The 20,375-nt window shown below is 34.7% G+C and overlaps 1 protein-coding gene across 1 annotated transcript in view; it reads right to left on the bottom strand.

The window, feature by feature from the left end:
* eRF3 (eukaryotic translation release factor 3) overlaps nt 1-20,375 on the bottom strand; it is a 217,588-nt gene that overhangs the window by 115,487 nt on the left and 81,726 nt on the right. Inside the window, exon 5 of the mRNA XM_090411395.1 lies at nt 3,114-3,222. Coding sequence (XP_090267521.1) covers nt 3,114-3,222 — 109 coding nt within the window. The remainder of the gene's footprint in view (nt 1-3,113; nt 3,223-20,375) is intronic.

Genomic DNA, 20,375 nt, shown 5'->3' on the forward strand with positions numbered 1-20,375 from the left:
AATACAATTTGGTCGGCTAAATCCCAAATTGCCAGCCCATCCTTGTTTGTTCAGTATCCAAGTAGATACCCAACAGGGTGCACCACGAGAAGGTGAGGATTGGACATTAGGTCAGAAGCCTTGGTTGGTTCTCTGCATTCCTTTTAAGGCTAGGAGGTCTCCTCTCAGTTATACAGCTGTGACCCTTAAGCACCCCAGTTATATACATACACAACATAATTATATTTTGAACTATCCACTATTACTAGTCTGGTTTGCTTGGATAGAACTTCACTTTCCAATATGTTGTAGGTTAAAATCCCACATAAAGCAAAAGACTCATTTTTTAAAAATTTAGAAAATTTTCTAATACTTCTATCTTTAGAGTAAATATTTGTATTCGTAATGTAAACAGAGATTCCATAGCTTATTTGGTATAGACAAGCCCTTAAGTTGGAAAAACCGGAGTTCGAATCCCATCTATGACATGAGGAATCTTCATCAGGTGTTCTCAATGAAATGGTGAGTTAGAAGGTCCTCATATGAAGGTTTTTTCCTGATCGAAATTCAAAATTTTGTCCATCAAAATAGGCAAACTGGCCTTGTGAACACATTCCGAGGGAGGGCACCTACTCTACAAACTCTGTCTCCACTATTCGATTCACCAACTACAATGAACCACATCTACACCAATGCCATCTACCACTAGTATTTACACAGGCAATCACATCCATGCCCATGGCGTGATTCGAACCCATAGCCTTTTGGGTGAAGAGCAGATACTCTAACCACTCGACCAACTATATAGTTTTGAATAATTTTCCTCTTCTATTTCCACATAAATTTATTCAACTGGTTCTCTATCAAACCAACTTTGCTTATTCTGTTGTTTCCATATTTGCTATTTTCACTAAAAATTGTACCTAAACAGATGAAACATTTTACTTATTCTATATTTACAGCAGATATTTAATTTAGTTAGGAATTCCTGCAGATTTGTATTTCTTCAATTCTAACTGCTGATTTACAACTCAAAAAAAGACTATGTATGGCTCAATATAATGTAAAATTTACATCATATAATTGTAGCATTATGAGAAGATTTTCTCTTGGAACCTTGCATGCCTTTTCCATATCAACAAAACTTTAAAAAAATACAGATCCTTGTTATATTTTCATGATTTCAACTATTTGTCTTAAAGCGAAAATCTCATCCTAACAACTATTTTCCACCTTAAAGCTAGCTGATTGTTCTCCAATTTCCTCTCCATAATTTTCTTAGCCTCTCCTCGAGTATGCTTGCAGAAATTTTATCTAGAATACTCTGTGAAGAATTGTTCTTTAATTATTCCATTCAGTAAGAATTAGATGAATTTCTATTTTCATCCTAACAGAGGAATTTTTATCACCCATTTTACAGATGTACCAATCATCTGGAATTCAACCCTGTAACAAGGCTCTCTAGTTCACATGGTTAGCTGAGTGGTTACATGCTCCACAATGATATGCCTGGGAAAGGAGTGTCCTGCGTTTGATTCTCATCGCTGATGTGAGGAGCTAAGGATCTTTCACAGACATAGCCAAGTTAGCAGGTCTTGGACGTGGATGGAGTGCAGAGTTTTCCTCCCCAGTTCATCTGGGGTTTTTCCTCCCACAAAGCAGGCAAACTGGTCTTAAGAACACAATGCTTCACAGACAATTACACACGGTTGAGAAATGGAGCAACGAACCCCACCTCGTAGTGAGGTATTAAAATCTCAAAAATGGGAGATCAAAGCCCTGCATGGGGCTGTAGTGCCAAAGAAGAACCAGGCTCTCTGAATTATGCTCTCTGCATAATTCAGAGCCTGATCACATCGTCTGTTACAGTTAAAAGTTTTATACTGAAGATAAAAACTTTATAAGGTATATTCTGATAATTGTACCACATTTTTTTTTTTTTATTATTAAGCTAAAAGCACAATAAAGAAATAAAACCCGAAAAGTTTCTTAAGTCAAACGACTTATGAAACTTTTCGGGTTTTATTTCTTTATTGCTTTTAGCTTAATTATTAAAAAAAAAAAAAAAAAATGGTCCAATTACCGGAATATGCCTTATGAACTTCTAAACCACAGAAACCTTTACTTATAATAAAAAGTTTATTTTCAGTATAATACTTTATACTTAAATGACAGCTTCTTATACCAAATAACTTTCTATTTCAATTCATTATATTTTATACCTCCATATTTGAACATTTCTGGTGGAATACCTTCTACTAAAGGTACCATTCCACATTTCAGAGTTGTTTTTACCTCAAATATGGAAATTTAACTCCTGATTGTGTCAGACAAGGATGTACCTTATCTCCTCTGTTATTCATTATCTATATGGATCACATTATGAAGGAAAGGCAGTATTAAACCTGATATCAAAATTGGAGATGTTAATCTCAGTTCTTTACTTTATGCAGATCATGTTATATAAATAAATCCAGTACAAGCCTGAGAAATTTACGTTATCCAAAGGAAATAGACATCATGGAGATGGATTACTTTAAAGTACGAGAGGTATCTATATGAATTGTTTGAGGAATGCATGTATTCAAACAAAGATGGAAGTTGAAGAGACTGTTGTGGAGAGGATGGAGGTATGTACCTTTGAAATGGCATGGACACGTCCAGAGAATGAAGACCATTGAGAATTATGAATTGGTTACCTCCTTGAAGGAGGAAAGAGGAAGACCAAGGGCTACATGAAGGAAGACCATTGTAAAATCCATGGAGAAAAGTCATCAGGAATATATATAATCTGAGAACGGACAGCTACTGATAAATTGAAATGCCTGTGGTAAAAGCAAAAGTTTTCAAATATGATTCTACTTCCCAAGTTAATCTGTAAAAGTTAACTTTTGAGAACAATGAAATTTAAGTATAAAATATTCAGTAATTTGATACTGTGATTAACCTTCAATGTTTTACTTTTTCTATCTTTAGATTATACCAACGTTACTGAATATAACAAATTAACTATGAAAACAATTCACTCCATAATTTTTCTAAAAAAATTCCACTAGCATTATAAAAACTTTATAACTTTCAATAATTCAAGTAATTTTTAGAGTTATAGTAAGAATATTTCATTAATATATTACTTGGTTGGTATCAAGTGCCCAGGAGAGATACCAAGATTCTCTGTTCTTTTCTTTTGCTTCCCGTTCATATTTTTCTAACGTTCTTTTATCTACCATTCCAGTCAGATATCTGCAAAATTGCAACATTAAAAGCAAATTACATATAAACTAGATGTCAGTTATATTAAGTGATCTGTCAAATTCTAAAGAAACTAAAGTATATTACTGCATTTTCGCATGCACTGGACAGATATGTCCACATGCATACACACACACTGCATAAAAAAATTCAACACATCTGCATAAGCACCATCAATGCCAACACATTTGTTGTAATTTTCAGTAAATGAAGTGGCATGTGTAAGTTCAATGTTCAACTGCATGTTATTTCACCAGTAGTTGCATCAAACTTAGCTGGTACAGCAGTAAAAAAAAATAACAGTCTGTAAGGCAGTAAACGGTATAAAATCAAAAATATTAAGTACTAACTGAAACTGAGTGAAGCATTATTATAATTGATTTCAATGTAATGCATTCCAAACAATTACTGTATTAGTGCAAAAAAGAACATGTTAGACAGATTCTCATCAGACATTACTTGATGTAATGAAATAATTTAACATGACTAAACAGACTGATATAAAACCTTCCAGTTCAAATAAATCACAATTAAAAAGGATTAGAAACAGAACAAATTTAAAGATTTTTATCATTGATGGTTAAATTACAATAGGTATACATATATAAAGTTTTTACTGTGTAGAAAAATACAATACAGTTTGCACATATTTTTTTTCTTCCTTTTCTCTGTAGCATCGAATAACATTTTCTAAAATTCATCTCTTTTACATTTCCTTTTCTCATTCATAATGATATATAAAGGGGTAATATGTTGCACATAGTTTTCACATACACTCAAATGTGATCAATATAAATGCCTTTCTGAAGCAATTACAATAAATCTACCATAATGCATTTTACAATAATTACACATTCCATTATAGTGGAACTTGCAAGATATTGTTTTTTTTTAAGGGTGGTGCAAGGATTTTTCACACAATGATAAAACACCATTTCTCAAATTTTTTTATTTAAATATAATAACAAAAGAAACATTATTTATAATAAGACTATGAATAAAATGAAGTTACCTTTTTAGTATAAGATAACTAAAAAGGTCAATAACTTTCCTTAAAAATCAATACAATAAAAAGTTAGGAAAGATTAGCTGATTTGTAAAGTACTATCTCCCATAAAGTGGATAGACATAAGCTGTCGGATCTGTTCTAAGTTAGGAGAATGAAGTAGAGTTTCACATGTTTCTTTATAAAGGCTTTCCATGAGGAACTGACTTTTGTGAAGAACTCTTGTCATTCTCCAACGAACTCAGTGTCTAGTAAAGATGGCATGTTCTGCAAGTCCAGACTTTTCAGGTTTAAAGTATTCAATATAAGATTGGTGTTCTTCAAGCCGAATAGAGGCAGATCTTCCCGTTTGTCTGAAATAAGATAATCCACAAGAACACGGAATCTGGTAGACACCTGGATGATTAAGATGTGGAAGCTTGTCCTTAGGAGAAGTGAGAAAGGGGAGATTTTTCTAAACGGTCAAAAGGCAACAAAAATATTCAGTGGTTTTAAAACTTTTGCTATACGTTCACTGATGCCTTGTACATAAGGGATAGTAATGCGCGTTATTTCTTCTGTGTTTGAAGAGGAAGACATATTAAAACTACTCAAAGTTCTTTTAATGAAGCAATTCTTATAACCATTAGATAGAAAGGAAGAAGTTATATATTGTAGTTCTTTCTGTAAAAGATCGTCTGAAGAACAAAAGGAGTGGGCCCGATGAACCAGTGTGTTTTAATAGTTCCTGTCTTTTGACTGGGATGGTGATGAGATTCTGCATGGATATAATGGCCTGTATGAGTGAGTCTTCTTTCTATAAATTGAGAAATGTAGGTTACCATCTGGTTGGCGAACAATTAGAAGATCTAAAAAGGCTAACTTCTTATTTGATTCTACTTCTAGGGTAAACTTGATCCTAGGATGAAATGCGTTTAACTTAGTGAGAAATTGCTGAAGTTCATCCGAAGAGCCATTCCATACAGCAAAAATGTCATCAACATATCTGAACCAATGAGCAGGTCTGGGAGAAATGTTGTCAAACATATGTTGTTCAAAATGTTCCATAAAGAAATTGGAGATAGCAGGAGAAAGAGGATTACTCATTGCTGTTCCTTCAATTTGTTGATACAACTTATTTTTAAAGGAAAAATAACCAGAATTTATTACAAAATCAAAGTTTACAATGTCTGAAGGAAATTCCTGTTGTAGTAATTCAATACTCTCCGAAAGAGGCACATTTGTAAATAAAGAAACAACATCTAAACTGATCATGATATCAGAAACGTCCAAATGAAGATCTGAAATTTTATTTTTGAAATCCAAAGTATTTTTTATATAAGTATCAGTTCTTCTAGTTGAAGAGGAGAGTAAATTTGATAAAAATTTTGAGATTTTGTAAGTGGGGCAACCTATACAATCTACGACTGGTCTTAACGGAATGCCTGGTTTATGAACTTTTGGAAGACCATACAATATAGGTGGACGACCGAAGAAGGTTTAAGTTTTTTCTTTTGATCTTCATTCCATGTATATACATTATCTATAAGAGAATTAAGTCTCTTCAATTGACTCTGGGTAGGATCCGATGTAAGAGGCCTATAAGTTGAATAGTCGCGAAGTAAAAGAGACATTTTTCTCTCATATTCCTTCCTATCTTGAATCACTACAGCCTTACCCTTATCAGCTTTCGTAATAATTAAATTATTGTTATTCTTCAGTGATTTCAATGCTATAAACTCAGAGTAAGAAAGATTAGGACGAGGAGGCTTGGCATGAAAAAGAATTTGTGCACAATCAAAACATAATCTGTTGGCTGTTTTTTGGGATAAGGATCAAATACCCCTGTCTATGTTATGAAAAAAATCCATAATTGGCACCTTATTCGGCGTAACTTTTGATAAAACGTTTTGTTTTATCAAAAGGACATGATTTTGTGCCAATTATGGGCCCACTCCTTTTCTTCTTCAGACGATCTTTTACAGAAAGAACTACAATATATAACTTCTTCCTTTCTATCTAATAGTTATAAGAATTGCTTCATTAAAAGAACTTTGAGTAGTTTTAATGTCTTCCTCTTCAAACACAGAAGAAATAACGCGCATTACTATCCCTTATGTACAAGGCATCAGTGAACATATAGCAAAAGTTTTAAAACCACTGAATATTTTTGTTGCCTTTCGACAGTTTAGAAAAATCTCCCCCTTTCTCACTTCTCCTAAGGACAAGCTTCCACATCTTAATCATCCAGGTGTCTACCAGATTCCGTGCTCTTGTGGATCATCTTATTTCAGACAAACGGGAAGATCTGCCTCTATTCGGCTAGAAGAACACCAATCTTATATTGAATACTTTAAACCTGAAAAGTCTGGACTTGCAGAACATGCCATCTTCACTAGACAGAGTTCTTCACAAAAGTCAGTTCCTCGTGGAACACCTTTATAAAGAAACATGTGAAACTCTACTTCATTCTCCTAACTTAAACAGATCTGAAGGCTTAAGTCTATCCCCTTTATGGGAGATAGTATTTTACAAATCAGCTAATCTTTCCTAACTTTTTATTGTATTGATTTTTTTTTTTTTTAGAAAGGTTATTGACCTTTTTAGTTATCTTATACCAGCTACTTAGGTGGTGCTTTTTGGAATTGTCAGTTATTGTTTAATTTGAGCTTAATGTACTGAAGATGCCTGTGACACACAGGCGAAAATTATACTATTAAATAATCTTTGTGTGTAAGTGTTTTCTGTTATTAATTTTGTATCGATAGTCTTACCCTGCTTTATGATGCTTTTCCATTATGATTATAGCCCATTTATACTACACAGCATTCGCTCATGCAACAGTTTGCCATGATGCTGCTGCGAGTGAACTGATGTGCAGTATTCATGAACTCAAATGTATTTATGACATGGTTGTTTGCTTGTTGCATCTGTGTTTAGGTGTTTCTCTGCGAATTATAAGCTGTTTATAACTTATTTTATTTTAGTGTTGATACAATTACAGATACAATCCAAAGTAGGTGCTGTTGCTTTTGAAAAAAAGACAACCTTATTGCATACTAAAATTAAAAATATTAAATTTAGTGATGATGGTGTATCGAACACTGGCACAGGCTCTAAGTGAAGTGAAAAGTGCTATACTAGTTAACAGTACAGTTATCTAACTGTATTTATTTTATGTATTTATTTAGCATATGGGATAATAAAAAAAAAAGACACAATATCAAAATATATAAATACATATTTGTGCAGACTATAAATGAGACAAGTAGTGTACATATATAAATAACAAGTAAAAAAGTCACTAAAATTTTAAGTCTAGTTTTGCTAGCCATTCAAGAGCTGAATTAATTCCTAGACATCAAGGATTGTCCTCAAAGAAGTCTCTCAGGTTACCAGGGTAGGCTCTTATGCTGCAGTCCTCCACAATGTGCTGGTTGGTTCACGACCCCACAGTCACGTTGGGGTTTAGGTTATCTTCCCACACTTGTGTAAGCTGCCTGTACAGATACCATATCCTGTGTGTATCTTATTCAAGCTTTTCCACAGATGATGTGGAAGCTCAATCCCCTCAGGATTTTGGTTGGGAATGACATACTTGTTTAAGTCTGGTGGTGATTTTTCTTCCCAAGTTTCTAGCCATTTTGAATTAACGTTGAAATTGCTTTTTACTAGTTCTTCAGCCAGTATCAGTGGAAGCCATCAGGATTTAAGGTGATTTATACTTATATGTGGGAGTGTAAAATCTCTCATGGTGAAAGATAGAAATATTTTTTCACCTATATCGATTTTGCATGGGCCATAAACTGTTTATAATTAAGAGTGTATATTCCTTAATGTAATATAATAATTTTGTAATATATGGTTAAAATAACTAAATGTAGAACCACAAGCAATTGTAACTAAAAAAAAGCCCAGACAGGATTAGGCTAGTGACCTGAAGGTCAAGAACAGCCTCAAAAGTCACCAGACTACGAGTTTTGTCCCAAAACCTACTGTATGCGTGGGTGATAAGGGCACTACCAGTAAATCCTGGAATTTTTTGGATATGAAATAAAAGGTGGAGATAGAGGCTCAAGGATGGGAAGATTCGTGATCCCATGACCAGCAGTTTCTGGAGATAATGTAGAGTTCACTGGCAGCATTTCAAGATATCCTTCCGTGAAATTCTTCGAAGAATGTACAGATCCACGTGGCAGCTGACGAAGTTTCTAACATCGATGAAAAATGCATTAAAGTTACAAGGAAGGAATTTGAAAGACGACAACTGCCAGATAGTGCCCGATCACAACCATTGCGCAAGAAAAAAGAAGCAGCCAGCGGAATTCACCCTTAACCTTTTTTTGTATTCAGGACTGTACATGATATAGAGACCTTGTAAGTAGATTGCTTTATGTTAGTAGCCTATATTGTGTGTATAGAAGAGATAGATGTTGATTCTATCTAATTAATAGTATATGTTTGAAGAGGTCAGAAAGCTGAACGTCAGTTTAAATGTGTATAATAGAATACTGTAGACTTGATAATGCTCATCATCAACATCAAACTCCTGACATGTGCCCTCAAGGGGGGTGTACAGTATATCATAGTACTACGTGAAAAATTTACATCATTACTAACTTCCTATCTACAATTTTCCTCCAAATCAATCTGTTACTTGTCAAGACTCCAACATTATCAGATCTTATATTTCTATTGTCTAAGGCAATTGGTAACGTATCAATCCACCTATATCTTGGTCTTCCTCTGAGTCGTTTTCCTGCTAACCTGGCAGAGAACACTTTTTTGGCTAATCTTTCTTCGCCCATTCTGTTTAAGTTCTTTCCTAATATCCTCGTTTTTAATATGATATTGTCATTGATGCCATTTGTTCATGCCTCTAATCTTTCTCAAGACTCATATCTGCGGTTTCTAGTCTTTGGTCAAGCATTTTACTTCTAAGCTCTGAGATCCATAAGTTAAAACTGGATTGAACACTGTCTTGTATACAGCTAATTTAGTGTTGCGACTAATTTCTCTCTTATTCCATATGAATTTATTAAGATGACTTGCTACCAAACCAGCTTGGTTGACTCTGTTGTCTATTTCCATATTTAATTTACCATCTTCACTAAAAATCATGCCTAAGTAGTTGAAATGTTTTACTTGTTCCACAGGTTCTCCGTCCACAACGTAGTTGACATTTTCAACGATTCTACCTATTTTCATTGTCTTTGTCTTTTTATTGCTGACCTTCATACCATATCTATAACAACACTTATTCAATTTACTCAGGGAATCTTGCAAACTTGTAGCGAATTTATTTAAAAGTATAACATCGTCAGCATAAAGCAAAGAGCTGACATTAATATCTCCAATTCTGATATCATGTTCCACTTTCCTTCATGTGATCCATAGAGATAATGAATAACAAAGAGGATAATGTACATCCTTGTCTCACACCAGATTTAATATAAAACCATCTTCCTATACTTCCTTCAATTCTAACTGCTGACTTACAACTCAAATAAAGACTAAGTATTGCTTGATATAATGCCCCATTGACGCCATATAACTGTAGCGTATTGAATAGCTTCTCTCTCTCTCCGACAAAACTTAAATACAGATGTTTGTTATATTCCCATGCTTTCTTCACTATTTGTCGTAAAGTGAAGATCTGATCCTGACAGCCTCTATTTGGCCTGAAACCAGCTTGTTCTTCACCAAGCTTTTCTTCCACAATTCTTCTCAACCGTTTCTCAAGGATATTTGCATAAATCTTGCCAGGAACATTCAGTAGGGAAGTACCTCTGTAATTCTCACATTCGGTTTTATTTCCCATTTTATATATGGGTACTATGAGAGCTCTACTCCAATCATCGGGAATTCATCCCTCTGTCCATGCTTTCTGAATTATGCAGTGCAGCCACTGTAAGACTTCTATACCTCCATATTTCAGCATTTCTGGGTCGAATATCATCTACTCCTGCTGCCTTTTCACATTTCAAGCCTTTGATGGCTTTTTCTACTTCAAGTATGGTTATTTATTCTTGATTGCATGGCTGGTCAGTGTTTCATTTAGCAGTTTTTCAAAGTAATTATTCCATACTTCAAGGATATATTTTTCTCCAGTTTTAATGTCACCTTTATCATCTCTAACTCCTTTTACAGCACTCTTTCCTCCATTTCTAAGCTTCTTCAACAACCTCCAGAATATTTTGCCACCTTCTTGATATTTATTTTCTATGTTCTTACCAAAGTCCTCCAATGACTTTTGTTTATCTAGTTTTGCAGTGTTTAGCATTCTTACATTTGTCTGTGTATTCTCTACGAGCACAAACTGACTTATTTGCCAGGAACTTTTGATATGCTTTCTTCTTTTCCTTCACTGCCTCTTTAACTTCCTGTGTCCACCATGGAGTTCTGATTTTTCTATCCTTGCAGACAACCTCACCACATGCCTCTCTTGCTGAATCAATCAGGGTTTTCTTCAAGGCTTGCCACTGAATTTTCAAGGTTTGGTTCCTGTTCTCAAACTCTTTCCTTTTTTCTTCAATAATCTTTGTGTATTTTAGTCTACAGTTCACATCTGAGAGCTGCACAACTTTTATTCGCTTTTAAACTTTGTTACATGTTATTCTTTAATTATGAAATTCAATTTTATCCTGCTCAAGACTAAATAGTGATCGCTTCCAATTTCAAATCCTCTGTACACTCTGGTGTCCTGCACCAGGGAGAAAACATCACTATCAACAATAACATAGTCAATGAGATTTCTCTTATTCCTTGCCTCTTCTCTCCATGTGAATTTGTGCACATTTTTATGTTGGACTTGGTGTTAGTAATAATCAGTTCATGTCCTGAGCAGAAATTCAACAGGTATTTGCCATTATTATTAGCTTTGCTCTTTTCTCCGAATTTTCCCAAAATATTTTTGTATGTCTGACAATCATTTCCTACTGTGCTATTTAGATCCCCAATGAGGACCAACTTTTCCTTTTTTTATTGTGTCAATTGCTTTTTCTAAAGCATCAAAAAATTCCTCCACTTCTACCTTAGTAGAACCTTCTGTAGGACCATAGACACACGTCTCATTGTCCAATTCCCCATTCTGATATTTGCTCACATCACTCCACTTAAGACTGCCTGCCATTCAAGAAGATTAGACTCTTATTTTATGTTGAATACTATGGCTACTCCTTCTTTTCCTTGATTGTTATTGCCTGAATTAGAAAAACTGCAGGGTATACCTTATTTGATCACAAAAGAAACGAAGAAATTATGAAAGAATCAAACCAAGAACCAGTAATAGAAAAAATTAAAAAACATAAACATAAATGGTTGGAACACGTTGAAAGAATGAAAATAGAAAGATTACCAAAGCCGGCATGAAATTTTGTCATGTTGTACCATCATTTTGTATATTGGTTTAAGCCAATAAGAATACAATTTGGTCGGCTAAATCCCCAAATGTCAGCCCATCCTCGTTTGTTCAGTATTCGGGTAGATACCCAACAGGTTGCACCATGAGAAGGTGAGGATTGGATGTTAGGTCAGAAGCCCTGGTAAGTTCTCCACATTCCTTTAAAGGCTATGTGGAGGTCTCCTCTCAGTTATACATCTTTGACCCTTAAGCACCCCTTGATGCTTGTGTTACTTAATGTTTAGAATGCGTATAGTTATGTATGAACGTGTATAGTGTAATTTTACACTATACACGTTCATACATAAATACATAAACTATACACTATATACAAAAATTGAGTGTAAATAATTTCTTTGTCTAATTATTTAAGTGAATTGTTCTAATGAATGTGTGGAGAATGAGGCACGTGATATGTCCTATTTACTTTTGTATGTGAACTGTCTAGGTTAAAATAAACATGTTTGGTTTTGTTAATAGCTTGCCTGATCTTTGTTAGCCAATGCACTGTCTGATAAAACGAATCGAACCTGTGTGACCTAAATAAAGTAACAGCTACGACTGAGTAATTCAGAGTTGACTGAGATAGAATTGATTTATGAAAAGAGTTATTCCACGTGCGTAGCCAAAATATTCTTTTGTATGTAAAGGAAAGATAGAAAATTCTTTTACACGATTCTTAATGGTGCAGTCGTTTACCAAAATAAATTTTTAAGGATTAATACATTTGAATAATAGCAACGTAGATTAAAGATTTGGTCCCAGCCAGAGGCTTTTCCTAAGTCTATGGGACTAGTACATGTGAGACTATACTTTACGGCCTTGAAAGGGGGGAGGACTAAGTAGATTATGAAAGGACAAAAGTTAAATAATAGTATTATACATGAGTTAGAGATTAGAGCACATAGGCAATTTGTACAAGATCAAGCAACAATGAAAATAACAAAGTAAGAGGGGAAACACATTGAGTTAAAAAGTAAGGTAATAAAATATCATAAAATATATATTAAAATAAAATTACAAATTAATAAATATAACAGGAGGTCTCCATGTATTGGTAATAGGGGATTGCTATTTATTTTTTGTACTCTTTTATGAGAACATTTTGTCTGTGTAAGCTTGGTGATACAATGTTGCTCAAAGGTTGAAGCCAATAGTGGGGAGTGGATTTGATACAACTTGTTATTGTCCTCATTGCTGCATTTATTTGCACGTCAATTTTCTTGATACTGTTTAGCAATACTGGTGAACAATATTCTGCTGCAGAGTAGACTAGGCCCAACGTGGAGCAGCCAGACTACATTGAAACTACGTTGAACCCTAACTAGGTCTAAACAGGAATAACTTCAGATATTTTCGGCCAATTCTGTTAAGGAGGAGTCTTTCGAGGAGCTTATAACAGCAACTGATAAGTGCAATAGCTCTCTGCTCGATCTTCAAGCTTGTTCAGTTTTAATATGGCTATTATTCTGGTTCTCTTCAAGGCTGTTAGAAGGTTTCCTGTCCTTAAAATACGAGAAAAGAATCATGTTAGCCATTGACGAGCATTTCTTCCATAGTTAATCAAGAATTAAGAATGAATACCATCAAAGCCTGGTGCTCTGCTGATATTAACCTCCTTTAAGGCCTCAGTTATTTCATCTGTGGAAAATTCTCTTGAAAATTGGGAACTATCAGCTGTACTTTATCGTAAGTTTCTGATCATCTTTTACCTCCTGTGTGTATGTGTTGATGATCTCAAGGGGCTCTAAGACAGCAAGGTTATTCAACAGGAAATTTGATCTGGAGTCACCAAAGGATCTTTTGCGGGTAATTGGGTTACTTCCACCTAACTTCTTTAATAGGCTCCATTAGTTTTTATCCATTTTTCTCTGTGCTCGTTATCAAGCTTCTGGAGTAATTCGTCAGCAATGTCGCAGTCACCAGATTTTAAATAGACTTGGTATAGCTCTTCACATCATTATTCCAGCCAAGTATGCAGTGGCAGCTTGTACATAAGCACTGCGATACTGCAGCACCACCAAGGAAAAAATGAAAAAATTAAATTTTGTTCGTGTTTATAAATAATAACAATACTTACAACATTACATAAATGCAATACAACATGTTAAAGGTTACAGCTTATGTTTCGACATTGATTGAATAGTTAATAATTGGATTTGTTCGATTAACACTTTAGATTACGAAACAAATGTGCTGCGATCTAATGCAGTGTCGGAATTATCACATTTGGCCAATTGCAGTCAGACTCACCGATATTCGTTTGCACTTGTCACTGCACGTAACAAGTGAATCCGACACTGCTCTCTGAGCAATGTTGCTACAATAAATTGTATGTTTGCGTGTGTTATTTCTGTGAGATATGAAACTTTTATTATTGGTGTGTGTTCGTGGAGAGGGTGAAATATTTTTAATGTGCAAATTTATTTATTAATAAATTGGTTACTGATTAGGGAAAAAAATTTTTTTTTTAATTTTTTTTTATTTTGTATATGCAGCACCACTTAAAATTTTCACCAGTCGCCACTGCAGGTATATATTCCTTTCGGAAATACCTTGGACTATACTTCTTTGCTGTTGATATGACTGCTCCAATGAATCTGTTGTAGTTTTCACTCACAGGTGGTATTCATCTTACTATTTTATCCAGTTCTTGTGAAAATTCCTGCCAGTTCGCTTTCCTAAAATTCCATCTTGGTCGTGGATCCATCCCACGACCAAGATGGAATTTTATTTGTATTATTTTATGTATTCCTAATTCTACCAATACTGGGCGATATTAACTGTGTGGAAATTCTTCAAGGATTCTTCTTGTTGTGTTTAGCAGCTGAATTTGCAAATTTGGGGTAACAAAGCAGAAGTTTGGGTTGTATTCCCTCTTCCATGCTGCAGCCTTAAAGGTTCCTTTGTCCTTTGCATCAAATATGAACTCAGATTTTTTTGCTCAGCTGAGTTTATTAATGCTTAACCATTTCCATCATTATTATTATAATTCCACAGGGTGTGATGGCTGTTAAAATCCCCTATGTAAATAGTAGGATGTGCAAATATGGGAATCACTTCAGGTGGCAATTCTACCAGGGAAGGCTTATAGATGTTAACCACTGTGAGATCTTCAATTTTCACATGATAGTGTGTACATCCCGATTAATATGCACTGTAAGTGAGCATTCTCTATATTAGTGTATGTAAGTTGCACAGTCATGAGCTTGGTGATGTGTAGCTCCTAGTATATTGTACCTTCAATTCTTCCTCTAGATATCAATTATTGTTCATTATCTGCATATGTCTCTTAAATCATACAGCTATGATTGAAAGATATTGACTTTAATCAAAGCTGATTCCTTCAATGTTGAATCTAACTGCAATAATCTTAATGCCAAAATGGAAAAACTTTTAAGGGTGTGGACTGATGATCAAACTGCCTGGCATGTCCCATTAAGCCAAGCTATTCAGAATAACTTTATCATTTGCAATGAATGACATAAATAATTGCTTTATTTACATCATTTGCACACACACATGTAGGACTGCTTAAAATTGTTATTAAACCATTACACACATCTACAAGTGAAGCAGTGATTCATGGTAGTCTGGAACCTAATGTGTTGTATCAATAAGGCTTGCCTGTATTATAAACTAACACTCTTTAATATTTAAAAAAAAAAAAAAGATGTGTTTACTGGGATGTAAATAACAATTTTTTGGTTGTGTGATGCATCATTAGTTTCCCCCATTTTAAACAGTCAGCATCTCCAGTAGGTAACCTCCGTTTTATATCTTAGTGAAATATTTTGCCACTCTTTGCTCATTACACCAATGCTCTCAGGAAAATATAGTAATACCCCACTTTGTGATGCTTTGCTTTATGATCCACTCATACAATGCTTTTCAATTATGACCAATGCCCATTTATTACAATGCTGCATTTGTTCATACAACAGTTTTAGTAACATGACATTCCAGTGAATTAACTGATGTGCAGTTTTTGTGAATTATTTGTTCACAACATTGTTGCTCACTGCATCTCTGTGATTTTGGTGTTTCATTGTGAATTACAAACTTTTTATAACTATTATTTCATTGTTGTTAATAGGAGATAAAATTCAAAATAAGAATGCTGTCGTTGCTTCCAGTGAAAAGAAGATGCACAAGCCCATCACATTAGATACAACAGTTAAAGTTATTAAATTCAGTGATGATGATATAAACACTGAGAGAGGCCACAAGCTAAACATGTCGTACACTACTCCTGTTACAGCTGTTAAAAACAAAGAGATAAAGTGAAAAGTGCTATATGAGTTAAGACTACAGTTATTTGTAAATAAACATGCCAGTCTCATTGCTGAAATACAAAAACTTTCAACAGTGTAGATGATCAATGAACAAACTGGTTAGTGTGTTCCCTTAAGCCAAGTTATTAAGAATAACGTTTTTGCCATCAATTCTACTTTGTGTGTGTGTGTGTGTGTGTGTGTGTGTGTGTGTGTGTGTGTGTGTGTGTGTGTGTGTGTGTGTGTGTGTGTGTGTGTGTGTGTGGTGTAAATAAATGTTTTATTTAAACCATTCATGCATATATATGACTGCTTAAATACATTAATAAACCACAACATGCATCTATAAGTGAGGGGGGGAGGAAAGCAAGAAGTGATTCACTAAAACAATGTTTAGTGTATAATGCTATACACTAAACAAAAGCAAAAGATAAAATATGAACTTTCAGGCTCATATTACTTAAAATTTTCAAATTTCTTGTGCATATTTTCAAGTATGCTTCTAACATAAGACCCCTGTTGTTACTGAGAAATTCTGCTTTTTGAAATCAATTAAAGCTTGTTTATTCTCACTTCCTCTGCATGCAACATGATCATGAAAGCCCAGCATTTCTTCTTTTCTAGGATGTAACTTTAAAATGGTTATTTTACAGACCAGATGTTAGATGATAATAATATGGACCAAACCTGATTGCAATGGTATTCAGGAGGCTTCAAGGTCAACTAGCAAATAATCTTGCTGCTAGAAGTGCCTGGAGGGAATCCAAGTAATGATAAATGGGCATTACCAAGGCTGTGCACACAGCTTAGTAAGGAATCCACTACTGGATATTCTGTCCTTTCTAATTTCATTTAAACTTAAAACAAAACCACACATTTTTCCTAACCAGAAGTCAAATTTTAAACACTTCTTCTAATGCTACTCGTCTCAAATTTCCCAATTGCATTCTACTTCCTCTATCCCTAAGGTGACGTTTGCACACATGTTCACTGAAATACCATGCAAGAAAAGAATTTTCAACTTAGAATTTCCTCTTTAATGATCTTCAGATAACAATTTCTTGGCCTTATTCTATCAAATTCATTCCTGTTTCCATTGCTTTCCTAGTGACAACAACCATTGTGAACTTTGATTTCCTTTCTGTGAACCCATCCTATAAAAAGAGAAATAAAACTGAATATGAGAATTTACTGAGGAATTTCTCTAATGAGTGTTCCTGGGGCAAGATTCATACAGGTATCCTTGAGAAATGGCTAAGAAAATTTGTGGGCTAGAAACATGGAACAAGCTGAGTTCCGTGTTTCTAGCCCACAGTGTGAGTGTTGTTTCATCTCCCACGAAACAACACTCACACAGGCACTATCATCCATGTCTTGTTTGGCATTATAAGAATGCTAAGTGGGATAATCTTCATGATGTCTATGCCTCATCTCCTTGGTTGGATTTATTATTTTCAGCCTGCTAATTCAAACAATCAACTGACTTACATGAAGAGTGCTGTACAAGAGAATAACCAGACATATCGTAATTATCCTTCAAAATCTCCATCTTCCTTTTCCCATTTAAACAAAAGCCCAAAACAGTACAAGCATACTATCAATGCATCCAAATGTAATTCTGAAAAGGCTAAAAGCAAGAAGCTTGCATCTTGTCTAAACAGGAATCATACTTTCTCCTCTCTTATCAAAGCTCTTGGCCACAACTTTGGTCTAACCATGCTTCCTCCTCTTTTACACTTGGACAGTTCCACTACCTGGCTTAATTTTCTTCAATTCTTGCATAGACAATCTTAAGAAACACTCTCCTGTTGTCCCCAATCAAAAGGGACAAATTTAATGTTCCCCTTTGATTTTTTTGCCAGAAAGAGATATGAAGATCTCTGAGGCATTTAAAGGATCAAGTTTAGCACAAAGGCTTATTAAGAAAGTTTATGGTGTTTCTTCTGACTTCTGAAACTGGAAGAGCACCTTTCTCTTTGGATGCACATTGTTTTAATATCACCCCACAGAGGTCTCAAGCCCTATAACAAAAGAAGAAATAAGAGAGAAAAAAAGGAATCTGCTAATGTGTTTCATGAAGTAGTAAAGCTAGTATGTGTTGGGGAAAATGGCATGGATAAGTTGTTCCAAAGGACAGATAAATGGAATGAAGGAAGAGAATGAGAAGTTTGGTGAAGCTGGAGCTGAATGGTATATGAACGTTGACCAGCAGTTGTCCATATCTGTACATGATTAGAATTTTTTATTTGATTGACTAACTGTTTGGATTTATGGTCAAAGCAACTAAGGCTATGAGGCCTGTGTATTACATCTATAAACTGAATTGTTCTTCTAACCAGCTTGCTGTTTTATAGGATAAAAAACTTCTTTTTTTTTTTTTTTTTTTTAAACACAGAGGAAAAATCCTGACACCTCTGAACATGATTACAGGGAAGTAAAGGAATAGTGATAGTAGTTTGATGGGGCAGCATCCATGGTAATACCTACAGAAGATGGGCAACTGGAAGACATCATGAGAAAAGGGATCACCTGGATATGAACCAGCATTTTGAGGGACTTTTTGGTATTCTACCAAGATGTGAAAACAATATTCTAAGGATGGGTAGATTTGGGATGTATAAAGTGTTAGGAATGAGCAAAGAAAAGCAACATTTAGAATGAAAGCTTACAGTAATAAGATTTTTGAAGGCTGAAGAGATGAAAATTAAGCCCAAGAAAAGAAAACTAATCTTGGTTGGTGACCAGAATGTTATCAAAAGTGAGAGAGCAAATCGTGGTCTTACTTTCAGGAAATAAGGTTGGATTGTGTTTTGGTAGTGTTAAAATTTACTAATTTATCTTCACCCTTCTTGAAAATATCGCCAGAAAATCAAGGTCATAGATTTTCAAGCTTGAATGATCCAAGTATTATAAGGTTTTGTGAATGAAAAGAGGAATGGAGTGCACTGTTACAAACAAAGCTATTAATAGGATTTGATGTTAGAGAAGATCACTGTTCTTCTCTAGAGAAAGTGTAGGTGAAAGTGTAAGGTTAACTCCAGCACTTTCATTTGACAATCCATTTACAAAAGGTAGGAGGGAAACCAAAAGATGGCAGCCTGGAAAGAAGGCCACAATGCTAGACTCAATGTGGTCACCTTTGGAAATATCAAGAGTGACCACATGAGATTCTCCATATCTTCCCATGGCCTGTATCCAAATGGGTAAGGTTAGTGAGGAGATCTGCTGCAAAACAAGACTGGTAGAATCCAATCTGATGATCACTAATTAAACAATGGGTCTCTAGGTAGAGAAAATACTGGTTGTTGAAGACCATTTCTATCACTTAAAAGTACTGAGGTGAAGGCAATCGCATGATAGTTAGATGACTGACATCTTATTTTTTTTTAGGAATAGACTGGATAAAAGATTGCTGTTAGATAGATGACAAATTACTAGGACAGGTTAAAAAGATTAAAGAAGACTAATGCTAAGAGGTTGGGTCTTATCTTTAGATGTTGCCACTCTTCCAACTTGCTGGTTCCTAATCAGATAGGGGCCAGCAACTAAAACGATTTTACTGTTGTACCATTATAAGGTAGATCTGGGTCACTACACTATATCTGACGTGTCTTTGATGGATCATTCACACTACATTTGAGAATTTTTTTTTGGAGGGGGGGGGGACCAGAGTCCTTGCTCTTGAGACCAAACATGGCAGCTGACAACTTTAGACCAACAATGTAATATACAGCATCCAAAATTATGTAATAGATATTAAATCTCTACAAGTAAATTGTTGCATGCACCCTGACATTAAGGGCAGGCAATCTAGCTTGTCAAGAATAAAGATCTCAACCAATCTAACAGTTTGGGTAATTCAGAAAACCAGAAATCTGCTGGAAAAAATGCAGGTACTCAATGATGGAAATAGATACACCATTCAGTATTATTCACCAAATTGCATAATTTTGTTCAGTTTTGATGACTTTCTCATTCACTAAAGTCACTATCAAAGACAAGATTCTGTTACAAAACAAATTACTGCCAAATACTAATAATACTGTCCTCTTCTCATGTCTAATAATCAGGATACTTTCTCTGGCAAAGTAAAGTTTTCCTATAGAAAGAACGTACAGCTGTGGGCTCTTCACTTCTTCCCACCTTGAAATATTTTTGCATTAAATCTTTTGAACAAATAGCTTTTGAATTTTCCTCTTTAAAAAAACTTGAAATATGATTAAGATGCATTGATAATATAATTATCATCTCACAGTGTTCAAACTATTCATACTTTCCTTAATCACTTGAAAAGCAAGGTTCCTTTCTTTTCCCTTCACACTTTAGATGAGATTCCATTATGGAAAATCAGGTTGTCGCAATTTTCCACAATGTCTGACCATGCAGTTGATGATTTCAAGAATGTCACTGGCTATTCTCAGACCACCTCCTCCATAAATTTCCAGTCAATCAACACAACAATACATCCAAGGAATACAAGGTC

Source organism: Typopeltis vanoorti, chromosome 21 (assembly GCF_054136105.1).
Source record: "Typopeltis vanoorti isolate ZY-2024b chromosome 21, IOZ_Tvanoo_1.0, whole genome shotgun sequence".
NCBI classification, from domain to species: domain Eukaryota; kingdom Metazoa; phylum Arthropoda; class Arachnida; order Uropygi; family Thelyphonidae; genus Typopeltis; species Typopeltis vanoorti.